At 56.9% G+C, this 16,391-nt stretch overlaps 1 protein-coding gene across 6 annotated transcripts in view; it reads left to right on the top strand.

Moving 5' to 3' along the window:
• The window catches only part of Pbx1 (PBX homeobox 1), a 231,494-nt gene that overhangs the window by 175,815 nt on the left and 39,288 nt on the right, over nucleotides 1–16,391 (top strand). For all 6 annotated transcript variants that reach the window (XR_009225463.1, XM_058574414.1, XM_046430263.2 and 3 more), the window contains 2 exons: nucleotides 8,984–9,228; nucleotides 14,360–14,550. Coding sequence is in view for 5 of the 6 variants with exons in the window: in XM_058574414.1 (XP_058430397.1) it covers nucleotides 8,984–9,228; nucleotides 14,360–14,550 (436 nt within the window). In the remaining variant the exon portion in view is untranslated. The remainder of the gene's footprint in view (nucleotides 1–8,983; nucleotides 9,229–14,359; nucleotides 14,551–16,391) is intronic.

Below are 16,391 nucleotides of genomic sequence, written 5' to 3'. Positions count from 1 at the left end.
GGAAGCCTGCTGACTCCTGCTGGGTCTCCCAACTGGCCCTGGCTGAGGGTAGGCAGTCAGTGCATTTGTTGTGAATCTCTGACCACCACACCCACCTGGTCCTTGGAGAAGTGGGCTGTGGGTGAAATTGTGCAAGCTGAGAAAATTCTAACTGAGCTGTGAGAGTCTCCCTGGACACAGGTGGACGTGACCTGCTGCAGAATCAAGCAGAGTGCTTCTGGAGAGCAGGCAGTGCCGGAGACGAGCAAACCTGGCTTCAGCACTTCTGTAGGGTTTACCCCAGAAACCACGAGCCCCGCCCAGGCTTCTGCTGAAGTGGGGACACAGTTACAGCTGGCTCGGGGCTGCTATGGTTGGATCTGGTGCCCCCCCAAGGTTGCATCCCCAGCAGCAGAGTTCAGAGGTGTGCCTTAGGGAGGTCAGACCACGAGGACCCTGACCTCACAGTGGGTCAACCCACCATGTTCTCCCAGCGAGTGGATGAGGGAGGGGCCTTGCTCTGGAAGCCCACTCCCTCTGCTGCAGGCCACCAGGAGCCGGGGCCTCGGCTCTACCACACATTCCTGGCCACCATGTCCTGCCTCTCGATGGGCCAGAAGCCCACAGCCAAGTGGCCACAGACCAAAACCTCTGAAACCAAGAGCCAAAAGAAGTCTTCCCTCCTTTAAGTTGACTTTCTCAGCTGTTCTGTCACAGGATGACCACGCCAGGGCTCCCCCCAAACCCAGAGAGAAATGTCATCACAGAGTGCCTGCAAGCCAGCTGGCCCTGGCTGGAGGAGCAGCCATGGTGTGGGTTGGAGAGACGTCGGCTCTCAGCAAACGGGAAGACCAGGCGCTTCGCTGGGACACACAGCAGGACGTTGTCAAGAGGCCCAACCTCTTCACAGGAGAACCGAGCCGGCTCCTCGTCGGTCTCCCTGTGAGCCACCTAGGTTTAGCCAGCACCTTATGCTGGACACCATCTGTGTTCACGGTGGTGGTGCCTCTGTGTAAGGGTTCTGGTCAGTCTCCATTTCCCATGCACAGAAGGAAGGAATGGGCCAGAGGTAAGTCCTTTCTCTCCGAGTTCCTCCTTCACAGGGAGGCAGAAGGAGCAAGTGGAGGCAGACAGCAAGCCCTTCTGAACATCAGAGCCTAATGGCTCCATCTGCTCCCGCGCCGCTTCCCCTCACTGCCTGCCCGGGAGTTTGCTGCAGACGCTAAGTAGCACATTATTTTCGATAAGTCGCAATCATTTACTCGGAATCTACTTCTTTAACATGTCCCCTTGGAAACTGGAATCAGCTTGAGAAGCCCTGACCAGGGTGGAAGGAAGGCCGGCGCCCGTGCTCGAGCTGAAGAGAGTCAAGCCGTTGGTCACCCCGCATTCAACCTCGGGGCTCTGCCGGGAGGAGAGGCGAAGGCCCCGCAGAGGACAGTACTGAGGGCAAAGCCCAGGAAAAGGCACAGGTGCCCTGATGGGAGAGACAGGAAACAATGGCCGTGTGGACGCAGCCTCAAAGCCGAGATGCCGCTCATCTCCTCAGACATTAGGTCAGCAGCTTCCTTGGTCCTCATGAGACATTCGCTCTTTGGTGCAGACTAGGCCCGTGACGGGGGCCGGCTCATGCCTCAGCCTACTCAGCACTCCCAGCCAGGTGTCTCACTTAGAGCGTCTCCTCCAGGCCCCCGGCCCGCCTGCCAGAGGCTGAGGGCTTCCGGAGGCCACAGGGAAGTCCCAGGAAGCAACAAAGCTCCTGTCCGTCCTGCAGCCTGTCTCCTGCGCATGCTGGGCTGCTCATCTGCGGATGGCGCCAGGCGCTCCTCAGCGCAAGGCCTGGGCTTGGGAGGTTGGTAATGAGCAGTGATGGATCACGCACAGCTCCCTGAAGGGCCCCGCTGACCTCACATGCATTTGCAAGATGACTGTCTGGGGTCACAGGTGTTGTTTGTGGTCATGGAAAAAGGAAAGCTAATTGGCATGGGCTTTGAAATGGACCTGGGGCACCCATAAATAGACCCCATGTCCTGCAGTGGGGGACGGCGCTCAGCACAGTGCAGAGGTGGCCTCTGCCCTCAGGAGGGCTGCCCTGGCTCTCCCTGTCTGTGCTCCTGACAGCTCAGCAGGCTGCAGGGCACATCCTTGTTCCACTGTAGTGTGGGGAGCTTCCCAATGTCAGTGACAGAAGGTGGGCACGTTGCAGGCCCTCGGCCCAGAGGTCTCCCTCCAGGCTTGCAGCTCAGCAGGCCTTACTTTCTCTGGAACAGTAGAACCTTGCCTCCTGCCCTCTTCATCGCCAAGTGGCAGAGTGCTCTTGGCAGACTGTGGCCACCCCAGTGCTCCTGGCCCAGGCCATGGCCTCCAGGCCACTCCCTACCCTGGCTAGGTGGCATCTCCGTCACCTATCACCCCCCCCAGATTCCTGAAACTTCTCCTCCTATGCTCATCACCCTGTGGTCCCCAAGAGAGGCCTCCCCAAGGACAGAGCCTCTTACTGACTGGTCTAACCCTCTTCCTGCCAAGAGAACTTCTCCCCTGTGGCTACTCAGGCTTTTCTGAAACTTGCCTCTGGGTATTAAATCTGCTTCTTTCCCATTTCCTTTATCACCCTCTAACCAACGCAGAATCACTCTCCCTTCTGAATTCCTTTTTTTAAACATTTTGCGTTAGAAAGCAAGAAAATCTCTGAAGCCCTTAAACAAAGCAGAAGCGAATGTTTTTGTTTCTCTTTTGCAGCCCAGAGGTGAGCATGCAGGCTGGCCTGAGGGTGTGGGATTTCCACTGGGCATCCCTCCTGTGGCGGCCAGGCCCCCGGTCGCAGAGGGGCACATGCTTCCTCATACCGTATTAGTGGAGCTAGCAAGCACATACAGGCAGGATGCCCTCGCTGTCACTGTGGCAGCTGTGTGGTAAAGGGAGTCCTGGGGTCACTCGGTCCTTTCTCCTTGTCTCCTTCAAGGAGCACCCGCTGTCCTCTGTCCCGTGCCCCACCCTGCATCCTTCCCCCAGGCCCTCACGGTTCCAGTGCAGAGGGAAGCAGGGCTCGGCCGAGGCTGGGTGGCAGTGGGTTGAGCACTGCACCTCGTCTCCTGACCCCGCCCTCACCTGGCCCTCACCTGGCAGAGATCCCATCTCCCTGGGAAGGAGACTCTGCAGGGAGCAGGGTGCCAGCAGCCTTGGTCTCCTGGAGCTGGGCTGGAAGATGTCATGGATTGCATGGACCGAGTAGGACCAAATCATGAATTCTCCAAGGTCAGTAGCTCCATTGTAGGAGGAACTTTGTGCAAAATTCATCCTTTTTGAGAAACTGCGAGAGATTTCTCTATGAACAAAATGGTCTTTATTTCCAACTGTGTTCTGATGGAATTGTTTGCGAAGTTAGAAAACAGATATTTCTGCTACTATTTAGTTTTAAAATATGGGCAAGAAAATTCCACTTCTCACCAGGAGCAGGAAAGAGATCTGTCATCTTGAGACGGTGGCCATGCCAACGTGGGAAGACCACACGTGACGCAGGCGGAGCAGCTGCCCAGGGCACCGTTTCCAGTGTGTGCTTCTCTGCACCTCAGTAGAGGCGTGGCTGAGCCCTGAGCCACCCGAAGTTTAACGTGGACAAACCTCCCCTCACCTTGGGTGAGGACGCGTCCCAGCCTTTTCTGGTTAGGATTGTCCCGTTGTGGGAGAGGGCTTGACAGCAGCCCACGTGAGCCCAGGCCAGAGGAGCACTGAGCTTCCTGCTCTGTACCGAGGCGGGACAGTGCAGTCTGCACTGTGTGGGGAGCAGGGTGCCCTGGACGGAGCACAGAGAGGGAAGGGGCAGGAGGAGGGAGACATGCTGGATGGCCGTCCACTGCAGAGCACCCGTTGACGTCTTGGCCTGCCCTGGTTCCGTCCGAGCACCTCTGGAAGCACAGGAGGGGCGTGCAGTGTGCACGTGTGTGTGTTGTTGTCTCGTGACCCTCAGAAACCAAGCGTTAACCCTGAATGTGTCCTGCTTCTTCCCTCTTTCCAAGGGGACTCTTATCCATGAGTTCCAATTTAACCAACAGCTGGAAACCTACCAGTTACCAATCACTGACCTGCTTTTGCAAAAGAAACCTCATTTAATCCTTAATAAGAATCATGGCATGGCTGACTCTCTGTCACCTCATTGGTGATGAGGAAACGGCTTGAAGGAGCCTAGGCCTGGTGGCAGGCATCTCCCCTGGCTGTGCCGGGTGCTCTCTGTGCTGTGCCGCGGGCTGAGGAGGGGAGCCCAGTGCGCTCACTTAGGCTTTGCTGGGTGCAGGGCTCTGGGACGCTCTTGCACAGACCAGGCGACAGGCTGGGTGCCCCACCGAGGCTCCATGCTGCAGGACATTTTTACGTCAGGCAGGAGAGGACCGAGGAGCTTCTCTTCCTGTGGTGGCCTCCCCTAGGAGAGACGCTTTCCTCTCACTTCCCGGCCAAGGGCAGGTGGAGACCTGGGGACACCCCCATGCTTGCCGGTCACTCCTGGGGAGGCCCACAGCACACGCTCAGTGCCAGACTCCAACAGATGCCCCTCAGGAGCTCAGCCTTGCTGGCCAGATGCAGGTGTGATGGTATCCCGAGGTGCCCTGCGGCCATGGTGTGGACAGTGTGCTGGTGGCTCAGGAGCTGGGGACCTCATATCCGAGGTTCTCACGTGGGAAGGTTTCTTGCAGAAAGAGGTTGAAGTGAGATTTAAAATGGGATGAGATGAAACTTTTTGTGTTTTTTTCCTGGAAATGTGGACTGAAGCCAGGGTGCTCAGCCACTGAGCTAAAATTAAGTGAATAAATAAGTAAACAAACAAATAAAATAGATAACAAGCAGGTTGGGACTGTGAGGAGCGCATCTATGGGCAGGAGGAAAGAGCACATCCTGCCCCAGGCTCAGGGCTCTGCCCATCCAAAGAAGGACCGGGAGGTCGTGGGAGAGGACCCAGATCTGCAGGAGTTAAGGAAATCAAGGCACCAGTGTAGGGAAGTCCTCTCACCCTCCTGTCTGGCTGATGCCCTCTTGCCACACACTGACCACGCTCGGGCATCAGGAGATAAAGACTGTGTACGGGTGCTCCTGGGCCCGCCCCATGGTCGCCTGGGTGTCGGGAAGTCACCTGGCCTCACCTTCTGCTCTGTGTGTGTGTGTGTGTGTGTGTGTGTATGGGTGCTCCTGGGCCTCATGGTGGCCTGGCTGTCGGGAAGTCACCTGCCCTCACCTACTGCTGTGTGTGTGTGTGTGTGTGTGCGCGTGTGCGCGCACAGGTGCTCCTGGGCCTCATGGTCACCTGGATGTTGGGAAATCACCTGGCCTCACCTTCTGCTGCTTGCCCTGGGAGCATGGCTGCACAGGAATGAGGCCCCTGAGAGGCAAGCAGTTTGCCGTGCTTTAAAATTGCAAGGACAGCCAGCTTCTGTCCCATCCTGCCTTCAAAGTCCTGCCAGACGGGGAGGTGGCAGAGGACTTGGGCTGAGCCCCGGAGCTGCATTCCCCGCGGGCCTCCTGGTATTTGTGCGAAGGCTCACCCTGTCTGAGGTGTGCCTTCGAATCACAGAGAAGGGCCTGCCCTCGGCACACAGGCCTTTCCCAACCACCTGTCTGCGTCGATCCTCAGGCTGTCTCTCCTCTCTGCTCTGCATCTCTGAGTTACTGTCCCAATCTGAAAACCTGGGCTCTGCCTCCTGCCCACCTGCTCCTCCTGTGGAGGTTTGACTGAGCAGGGCCATTTGCCCCAGCCCTGGACCCTGGAGACTGTGGGACCCTCCAGGCCAGCTGGTCCTTGGTGGGGGGAGAGTGCCCTCTCGTGGGCACTGGCTGGAGCTGCTCCAGGCCGCGGCTCAGCCAAGGACTAAACAAGCCTCCCTGGGCCTCCACCAGGCCCAGCCCTGAGTGTGCCTTGGAGTCTGTCTGGCCTTTCTCCTGTGTGAAGGGAAGGAGGAGCCGCAGGAGACCCCGGGGAGTGGCTCCGCAGTGCGGTGGCAGCCTGCTCCTCCAGAATTTACCTAAGGACAGGCAAGCGGTGCTGCAAGGCAGATGTCCATGTCTGGACAGGCTTGGGACAATTTCTGCACTTACCTGTCCTGACTCCTCTCAGGTGAGGGGTAGATTCGTGGGAGGGAAATGCCTTCCTGGAGGCCTCTTACTAAAAGGGCCAGCGATCTCAGTAGCCACCTGCAGCCCACGGGTCCCCTGGAGCCGGACGTTTCCTGGGTGGTGGATGGTGCAGGCCTGCTGGCCGTGAAAACCATATGCCAGGTATAAATGGGGATGGGCCCTTTAAAACCTGCTTCAGTGGAAGCAGTGGGTCTGAGGAGGGCGGGTGCGGGCGCCCATCAGGGAGGCAGGGACCTGATCATATGTGATGGTTGCTGGATTAGGTAACAGCTCCGCTGGCTGAAATTGGATCTCAGAGGATGAGCGTTAACATCTCTGGTGTCCTGGCGAAAGGTTCATTTGAGTCTTGCATGGTGCCGCCGAGATAAAAAGGAGCTTTTAAATAATCATTTTGTCTCCCACTCGCCAGCGTGCTGGCTTCAAGCAATAAATAGGTAGCCTCAGTTCTGCTTAGACACACCACCCTTCCGCTTATTTATTTAATGTTGGTGGGACTTTATTTTAACTGACTGGCTGAGCAGTTTCCGTGTCAGTGAATCCAGCGCCTGTTTTCACAGTGGTGCGCTGGCGTCCCCTGGCTCTGGGTTGGACCACAAGCATGCCGCCGCCGCCGTCCTTGTTGGGCCCTCCTTGCCCCGTGCCCCATAAACATGCAGCCAGTGCACCAGAACCAGACCCTCCCGTGGACGGAGCGGAAGGTGAAAGTCTTGCCCGGAGCTATCCCTGCTCACACTGGCTCCTGCACACGTTCTGACGTTTTCCGTTTTCACGATTTGAGGATGATTAAACAGGGCAATCGGAGAAACTTGGAGAGGACTTCTGGGTTTTCTGCTTGTTAACTTTCCTTTTTTTAAATTTTCTAATCTCTAGGGAAATGATTACATTAGTTTATTAATAACTCAGAGCCTATCTTTCTTTTTTTTTTCAATTTTGGGATGACTCATAAACATCTTTGTTTGTAATGGAATTAAAATTGACCAATAAAGACCCATAAACCCCACAAGTGGACATCCTCACCCCGGACAGTCTCCTGGACCCCGGGGGGTGGGAGGGCAGAGCTGCAGGGCTCTGGTGGCAGGTGCCTTGGGTGGCTGGATCCCTCTTGGCACCATGAGGTCCCCGTCGCAGGAAGGCCACACAGTCACTCTGCACAGGAGGCCTTGGTGGTGGTGACAAGCTCCTCGGGGGACTTGGGAGACCTGAGTACATAAGCTCAAGAGACAGAATCCACGGCTGCCTCTTTATCACCCAATGATCCGTCCGACGGGCAGCTTCCCATGGTCTCCTGAGCCTACCAAGGAAGGCTTCCCTGAAAGACAGCTGTGGGGCCTTCTCACCTGTGCCGTGACGTCGACAGCAGAACACGCGGTGTGGGAGGAAGACTCGGCCGGGACTCAGCAGGGGGTTTTCCTTCCTCTCTCTCCCACCTCCCGCTCTCCTTCCTCCACCCTCCCTCCAGCCCTTTCTTAGTCCATCAAGGCCACAGGTGTCCCTGCACTTTCATTCTCTGTGCTCCTCATGGCCACAGCTGGTCCACACGGCCACCCCTGGTCCATGACAGCCCTGCTGTAGCTTTTCTTCGGAACAGGATGTGGGATTTCTTCCTAAACTGCTTTCAGCAGTGGTACCTGTCATGGTCCTTGGAAGCCAAGCGTGTGGGCACAGCCGACAGTGATGCTGGAGTTGCTGGAGACGGAAGGCCCTGGACCTCTAGGTGTCCCCAGTCACAGCCTGGCAGGGCCACCTGGCTCGGTTCTGCAGGCAGCTGGCATGGGCCCATCCCCCTGGGGCTCACGCAAGGCACCTGCCCTGAAGCACCCTTGACTCTCATGGCCCACGAGCTGTGTATCCACCAGGGACTTAGACCCTCCACCTGCAGCCCTGAACTCGATTAAATGCTGGCCCCCTTCCCCTCAGCCCACAAGTACCTCTCTCCCTTGCTACCCCCCCCCCTCAAAAATCCTCCTCAAGTTTTTTAAATTGAAAGTCCCCTTCATGCACCTCTCAGCCAAGGCTTGGCTGCCGACTCTAGCTCAGGTGAGATGAGCGCTTCCTTATACGGCAGGTGGGATGCAGCAGCAAGGAAAGGCTGGATCTCTGGGTCTCTCTGGGCCCAAGTCACCCCTCACCCAGCGTCTGTGGTGTCTGTAGAGATGGCCATCCCCTGTGCAGGAACCATGCCTTCCCAAACCCCTTGACAGGTCTTGTTAAGGGGCCTCGCCCTTGTTTCCCCAAAGGACAGAGCCACGTGGCCTGGAGCGCAGGGAGCCCGGCCAGGGGGAGAAGTCCTGCCCCAGGGCCTGAGATCTCCTCCATTCCCTCCACCTATCTAGCTCAGGCCATGTTGGAAATGAAAATTTCCTTTAATCAAATGTTACAAAGAAAGTTGAGTGAAGCCGCAAGCTCGCGGAAATCTAAAATTAGAAATAAAGAAGGAAATGCTTCTCCTTCAATGGAAATTCGGCAGTTGGAAAATGAAAGCAAAAATATATTCTCTTGTAATTAAATTTTGTCATTCTGGATTTTTTATTGTGGTAAAACGTACACAATAGGAGCTTCACTGTTTGGGGTCTTTTTGAGTGTGCAGATCAGTGGTGTTACGTCTTTCACCGTACAGTGGTCCTCAGGGTGCACTGAGACCCTTTCACCACCCCAAAGCTAAGCTCTGCTTGGTGCACCCACCTGCCACCCCTGGCCTCCCACCGTCTCTGCCTCTCTGAGGCTGGCCACGCTAGAGACCCGGTGTGGGTGGAGTGTGATTTGCTTCGAGCAGCGCCACCTCCCCAGGTTTCTCCCACCACTCCTTGGGTGGCCCCTGCACCGCCCTGGCTGAAATTCTCCCCAGGGCCTTCTGCTCACCTGCCCGTCTCTGTCTTTCTCCTAGTGTTGAGCATCCGGGGAGCCCAGGAGGAGGAGCCCACGGACCCTCAGCTGATGCGCCTGGACAACATGCTGCTGGCCGAGGGGGTGGCCGGGCCCGAGAAGGGCGGTGGGTCTGCGGCAGCAGCAGCAGCTGCCGCAGCCTCTGGAGGGGCGGGCTCAGACAACTCGGTGGAGCACTCCGACTACAGGGCCAAGCTGTCGCAGATCAGGCAGATCTACCACACGGAGCTGGAGAAGTATGAGCAGGTAAGGGGGCCTGGGCTCGGCACGGCCTGCGGTGCAGGGCTGTCCCTGGGTCACAGACGCTTCGGCCAGCCTTGCTTCCACAGGCACTGTGCCTAGCACTTCCTTGCTGGCCAGAAAGCCCAGTCGAACTGGAGGCCACCAAGCCCCTAGGCTCAACCATGGAAGAACAGGCGTTCAATGAGATGCAGGCATAACGCAGGGGAAGTTGTGAGTGGTGGTCTCAGGACACTCCGGCATCCATGTGAGGAACACCCAACACCTGGCACTCCGTGGGCGCTGCCAGGTGGAGTGGCTCACACCTGGTTGGGGCATGTCAGTCACATCACGGCCACTGGCTTTGCCCTTGATCGTCCCTTATTTAGGACGACTGCTCTTTTGATGCTGATAGACTCCTGTGCGAAAGGACATTAAAACTTGTCCTTACAGGCCCTTTGTCCACAGTCGCAGTGCCATTAAGGCAGACACGTTCTCCTCTTTACATAACATGTGGCGTGCAACAGGACTCACGCCTTCCTTCCAGAAAGAGTGGGGTGCCCCAGTAGACCCCAGAGCCTGACCCCTGGAGAGCAGGCCTGGCAGGTGGCTTGCAGGCGGCTCAGAAAGCTGCAGGTGCACATTGGCCGTCCCACAGGTGAAGGACCTTTACTGTCCCACAGGTGAAGGACCTTTACTGTCCCACAGGTGAAGGACATTTACCATCCTACAGGTGAAGGACATTGGCCGTCCCACAGGTGAAGGACATTTGCCTTCCCGCAGGTGAAGGACAGGAGGCTGTGGCATCAGGGCTGTGCCTGTCCTTCAGCTGCCACATCTGCGGCCTCCTCTTGGACACACGTGGTGCTGAAGTTCTACGTGAACTTCCTCCCACCAAATATTAGATGTTCTGTTCCTTAATTTTTATGGATCAAAAAAGAAAAGGGAGGAAGAGCCAAAGGTAGAAAACGCCCTGCAGCCCACACAGGACTGTCTAGGTGGGAGGCAAATGAAACTTAATAGAAAATTTAAATTTTAAAATAGAAATAGGCATTTTAAAATTTAAAATGAAGAAAGTTTCATTATAATACTCCTGTCCCCCCTTGAAATAGACTTCTACAAAGTCCCCCTGCTGGGTGGAGAGATTGCCGTGAAGCCCAAAGCCACCAGGGTCAATGCAGGCCTCCCGGGCGGAGGGCGAAGGAGGGATGGGAGCAGGCCAGCCAAGGCCCTGGAGCGCCACCCCCGGGACCTTGGCAGACATCCCCGGATCCCAGCATTGAGAGCTTCTCTGCTCACCCAGTTTCCCCACCTGCGCCTGCTGGAAGCTAGGGCTGCCCTACCTACTGGGCACCTTAGGTTAGGTGACGGGGGACACTGCCGTGGAGACGCTCTGGCCTCGGCTCTCCTTCCTCAGGACTCTTCTACACCTGCACCAGGACACCTGGCCTCTGGCCTGGCCTCTCTGGACACTCCTGCCAATCAAGGGGGGCACTGGAAGAGCCAAGTGGGTCCTCACTCTGGGGATGGGAGCGTGTCGGGTTGGAAGGGGCTGGGAGCTGGCTGTGTCTAGCTCAGGATGCCGGCCGCTCAGGAGACAGACTCTTCTCCCCACGAGCCCCTTTGTCACTCCATTCTCCTGTGAGTGAGCAGGAGCGTGTCCCAACCACCAATCCCAGTGGCTTCCCTGGGGCTGACTTGGCTGCCCTGGCTCCTCCAGGCAGTTCTGGGGTTGGGGACCTGGACAGGAGGTGCCATCACATTTCCATGTAGGGTAGGAAGGGGAGGTCAGAGGTCAGAAAGTGCCTGGTCCCATGTCCAGCCAGAGCGCCCTGAGCTCTGGTGCTGACCCTTGACCAGGGCACCCTCTGGGATACCTGGCTGCACCTAGAACAGTGTGATGTCTTGTCCCCTCTGTGATTTCCTGGGCTAGATGCTGGCACCCAAGGCAGGTGGGTACAGAGACGTTCTCTGGAGGAACTTTTCCCCGGCACTGACCTATTCTAAATAATAAAGATGTTAGAAGTTAGAAACACAAGAAGAGCCCCTAGACACCGAGCAAACTGTGGGCATGTCATGGTAGTTGTTGGTATTTACTATTTTAGAAAGTACCGAAGCAACCTTTCCTTCTTTGCAGGGGCACTTTCTGCTTAATAATTTATTAAAATTAGCTGTGTTGTTAATGATAGGAAGTAGCAGGTTATGGAGAATCTGGTGTGTCTGAGATGTGTCTTCTGAAACAACTCCTCATGGGCCTTTGTCAAAGCAGGGCACCCTGGTCCAGTAGAACATCGCCCTGTGGCCTACTGGCTCCCGAACGGAGTTACCAGGTCTGTGGTTTACCAGCTGACGCCTGGATTTCATTTTGTTTGGGGAAAGTCGGCTGTCACAGCCCTCCTCAGAGCCAGAGGCTGTTAAGTACAGAAGCTTCTGGAGGCTTTCAGTGGAGTGGAAGAAGTGTTCTGTCTGTGGAGTGGGGCTGGAGGAGGGCACTTTCAGCAGGTGCTGTTGGTGGCCTGTTGGGGTAGCAGAACCTCGGAGCCGGGAGCCTGAATGTATCCCCAGGGCTGTGTGTGAAAATGATCCTCCGGCAGCTTTGCAGGATCCTCCAGGTTTTGTAAACACTGCCGCTGGCGAGCTCCATCTCGATGCTGAGCTGCACTGGGTCTACTTGGTGCACAGCTAAGCAGCCCCCAAGATCCCTCTTGGTTTTTGTTGGGACAGTGGAAGGAGTGGAGGGAGAGGCGGGAGGCCTGGAGGCTGGAGAGCAGGATTCAACTGGACCTCTGCTGCAGGTCTCCCTGAGAGGCCGTCTTCTCTGGTTGCTCTTCCCAGACCTCCCTTGTGCTAGAACCCGGAGCCTTTTAGAACCTCCCGTGCCCTGGGAGGGTGGGGGGGGGGTGGCGACTAGAGCTCCAGTGTCCTTCCTCCCGAGTCTGCCGTGGAAACCCTGGGTCTGGGAGGGCTCTACTAACTTGCTGCTTGTAGCCCGGATGCTGGCACCCCGTGGAGTTGAGACCACCTGACCTCCCGGAAGCAGCCCACTGTGGGGACCCCAGGCAGGGCTGTGGGCATCGGGCCCTGCAGCTGGGGCCACCTCTCCGGGGCCTCTGTCACTCCTGGGCGGCTCTTCAGCAGCTGCCTTGCTCCCCTGCAGTGTGCCCAGTGTCCATGGGCAGAACAGGAAGGCCTGGGGAGGCACCTAACTAGACCCCAGTGAAGCACAGATGGGCCAGCCAGCACTGTGTCCCCAGCTGAGAGCTGGGACACCTAACGGTGCCCCCCACCCCTCCTCCCTTGCAGTCTGTGAAGCCGGCTGGGGGCCTCAGCCCCTGGACGGCTGCTCCTCCAGCAAGATGGTTGGGGTCCAGCCTGTGCCTCCCTCACTCTGCTTGGCCTCAGGGGTGAGGCTCACTGGCAGCCATGTGTAATTTCTCTCAGTTCTGGGCCCGAGGTTGGCTGGGGACAGCTGCTAGGACAGGTCTCGTGTTTGTATCACGCTTTCCTCAGTTCTGCATGGGTCCCAGCCGGAACATGGAAGGGAGGCTGGTGTTCATCACACTCTGACTTCCCCCAGGAGGGAGGCTGGAGGCGGCCACAGTGGTAGACTGGGTTTCCAAGGACTCTGTTTTGAAGCCATAGTTGTGCCAGGACTTTGTAGGGCCAGGCACACAGAGAGAGACGCATTTAATGTGCCACACCCTTCAAGGCTGTCATCCATTTCACCAGGAAGGAGGAAGACGCACAGAGAGGTTGAGGACCCCTCTGTGATCCCACCCCACCTGAGCGTCAGGGCAGGGAACAGGCAGCCTGCGCTCTCACAGCCCCTCCTAGGCCAGGTGAGCGATTTGCTCCAGCTGCAGGTGGAGCGTGGCACAACTGGACATGCCAAAGGATTAGGAGTGGGCAGAGCCAGGCTCGCGGGCATGCAGAGGCCTGCACAGTGCAAGGATTCCTCAAGTGCTCCCAGAGGCCGGGCCCAACAGGCTGCTGCTCTCCAGTGCAGACCCAGCCCAGTGGGTGCGTCTGCGGCTGCCTGGCCAGTCAAGCTGGACGTCTTCCTTAGGTGAACAGAACGTGCACCACTACGTCCTCATTGCACCGTTGGCGCATGCGAAGGCCTTTGGGCAGCAGCAGCAAGCGCAGCACAGCACTGCCGACCTTAAGGGTGCTTTGCTGTTAATGCTGACTTGGGCCTTTGAGTTCAGGTCTCTTGAGCTTTCTCACTACGGATCTAATACAGTGTCCCAGCGTCACTGAATCAACCTGTGAAGACATGTTTTATTAACTGTTCAGCTAAAGAAACCAAACTGTGGATGCCAGCAAAGGGCCCTGGTCTACAGAGGGACAAGTGGGGCTCTGAGCCTCTGGCCCGTGACATGAGGCATTTGGGCCCTGCTTCTGCCTCGCTTTCCTTATTGTGGGCCTTTGGAAAAGTCCCTTTGTCTCTCTGGGCCACAGTTTTCCAATTGTAAAGTAAGGAGGTAGAGAAATTTGATTTCCAGGCTTACTTCCGGGCTGGTGGAATTTTGTTCTATAACCTGAGAGGATCCTGGGTCCTCCAACCTTTGTTGTGATGTCATTTTTATGAAGTCCCTGGGGTCAGACTCCCTCTGTGTTATGGAGTGTGGCTCCTCAGAAGGAGGCTGAGAGTGTGGGCGTTGGAGTAAAACTGGAAATGGCTGACGGGAAACCTCCCAGAGTCTGAAGCTTTTAATTCCGTGTTTCCTCTTGAACTCTCTGGGTTATTTATGCATCCCAAAATTGAATATTTGGAAGCGATAGCACATCATAGATAATGAACAAGGCAGAGAGCTCCCGATACCTTTGACCCCAGCTCTCACTGTGGCTGACACTGGGGCCAAGGGTGGCGCAGCGAGTTTTATACCAGCATTTACGTTCTCACCTTTCACTGTAGCAAAGTCCAGGAAAAAATCAATTAAGGATTTCCTTTTCCCTTAAATAATTGAAATCATGGCCAAAACTCGGGGCCACCGAGCTAAAAGGAATTCCAGGCAGTCGTTTATCCCACCATCTACTTGACAAGATGCCGTGCTCTCCTAGTTTTCTCCACTTGCACAGGTCCGTAGCAGAGTGGCCCAGCTCCGCCGCGCGGGCCTGCCTGGGCCCTCAGGACCATCTGTGCTCTCCATTTCAGGCCTGCAATGAGTTCACCACCCACGTGATGAACCTCCTCCGAGAGCAGAGCCGGACCAGGCCCATTTCCCCAAAGGAGATCGAGCGGATGGTCAGCATCATCCACCGCAAGTTCAGCTCCATCCAGATGCAGCTCAAGCAGAGCACGTGCGAGGCCGTCATGATCCTGCGTTCCCGGTTTCTAGATGCGCGGTGAGTGTCCTGGGGCTCTGCTGGCCTCCTGAGCCACTGAAGAGGGGGGCTCTGGTTGGCGCTCTTGAAAGGCTCTGGCTGTACCACATTACTGCTGAGCCAGGCCGTGACCCGAGGATGGCTGCCAGGTCTTGTGTGGCAGGCTGGGAGAAGGGTGGACCGCTGGTCTCAGGCAGGCAGAGGGGGCAGTGCTGGGAAGCTGCAGGTTTGGAGGGACGGTTTCCTCCCTTGGCTACTCCCTCTGGTGAGCCCCAAGGATGACAGCTCTGGTTGGGGGCGGGGGTTCTCCCAGCACTGAGCACCTGTCTCACGTGCGTCTCACCTGGGGCCCCTGGTCAGCTGACCAGCAAGGTGCAGTCAGCATGCCCTAGTGCACCCTGCTCTAAGAGCGCCAGGTTGGCCTGTTTCGAGGCGCGGTCTCCTCCTCCCACACAGGCAGAGAGCAGCTGAGTTCAGTTTGGCAGTATTTGTTAGTTGATTAGCATGTGCCCGTACTCCGGGCTGTCTCGGGAGTTCAGGGACAGGGAGGTCTGGTCCCTCAGGCATAGAGAGGAAGGAGGCCTCCTGCTGTGGGCCCAGCTGGTAGACAGCATCTGCTCACTGTGACGTTATGAGCCCCGTGCACCCCACTGAGAACACGCCATGAAGGTCCTTTCAGGTGCTCAAGAACCAAACAAAGGACCAAGGACAGGCCACCCAGCCCTGGCCCTCCTGCGCTGGAGCCAGGACTTTCCCAATTCCTTGGATTCTGCCCACTCTTGGCATCTGGTTTGCAAGATGGTGATTACCATTTCTCATCTGCTCTGGAAGGATATCCTGACAATTGGCCTGGCACATGCGTGGTCTGCAGTTCATCTTGAACAGGGATGCTGCCGTCCAGCTCCCCAGGTCCCGAGGGTGCCCCCATGGGTGGTGCTTCTCACGGGGGGTCAGGTGTGCCTGTTAGTCCTGCCATGGGACCCCTTTTTCAGTCAGACAGAAAGATGCCCTGCTGCTCTTGGACCTCCACCTTGAAGCCACAGAGCTCTACTGTGTTTCTCGTCACAGTTCTGTTCCTGGGGCCATGGGCCCCGCAGGGCTCTGGGCCTTTCCTCCCACTCCCTCCTCCGTGACCTGGCTGCATGGAGTACTCGGTGTGGATACCAGCTAGCAGACCCCGCCTCAGGATCAAGGGAAGACGAAGGCAGCACTTCCAGCTGGGTCCAGCGAGGCAGTGGGAGTGGGGGGTCAGCTGGCACGGGACCCTCTGGGCGTCCCCCTCGGCCCACGGCCCGCGCCAGCCTGGCTGCGTCTGTGTGCAGGGCGGGGATGGCGGCCTGTCTGGGCCCTTCCTGTGCCATAGCCGACTCGCTGCCTGTGCTGCTCACATCCCCATGGTAACTCCCTAGTTAAAATGCGGAGTTGGCGTTTATGTTGGCAGAGATTGAAGAAAGAAAAGTCGGGCCCAGACTGGGTTCTTTTCAAGAAAGAGATGGGAGAAAAGGACGGAGCAGATGCATTGTCTCCCTGGGTTTCTTCCTGCAGTGATTCCCCTGTGCCCAGCTGAAGGTCAGACTCCAGGAGACGCCAGGCAAGGCTGACTTGTGCTCAGGGCTCCACCTCCACAGCCCCTGCCTGGATTGTCCCTCAGCACCAGAGGACAGTTGCTTTAAGACAGGGTCTCTTTCTCTCTGGGGCTGTGACCTTTGAATCATCGTGTCTGAGCCAAGATTGGAAACCGAAACACTGACCCATTGTCCTGTTGGGATCATCTTACACTGTGGATGTGCTCATTATTGGAAGAGCATCGCCCACATGCCAGCCACATTGGGCAAATGCCTTTCCCAGCCCAGAAGTAAATA

Source organism: Marmota monax, unplaced genomic scaffold (assembly GCF_021218885.2).
Source record: "Marmota monax isolate L192 unplaced genomic scaffold, Marmota_monax_Labrador192_F-V1.1 WCK01_AAM20220418_F8-fsc00055, whole genome shotgun sequence".
Taxonomy (NCBI): domain Eukaryota; kingdom Metazoa; phylum Chordata; class Mammalia; order Rodentia; family Sciuridae; genus Marmota; species Marmota monax.
This window is presented reverse-complemented; position numbering and strand designations above follow the sequence as displayed.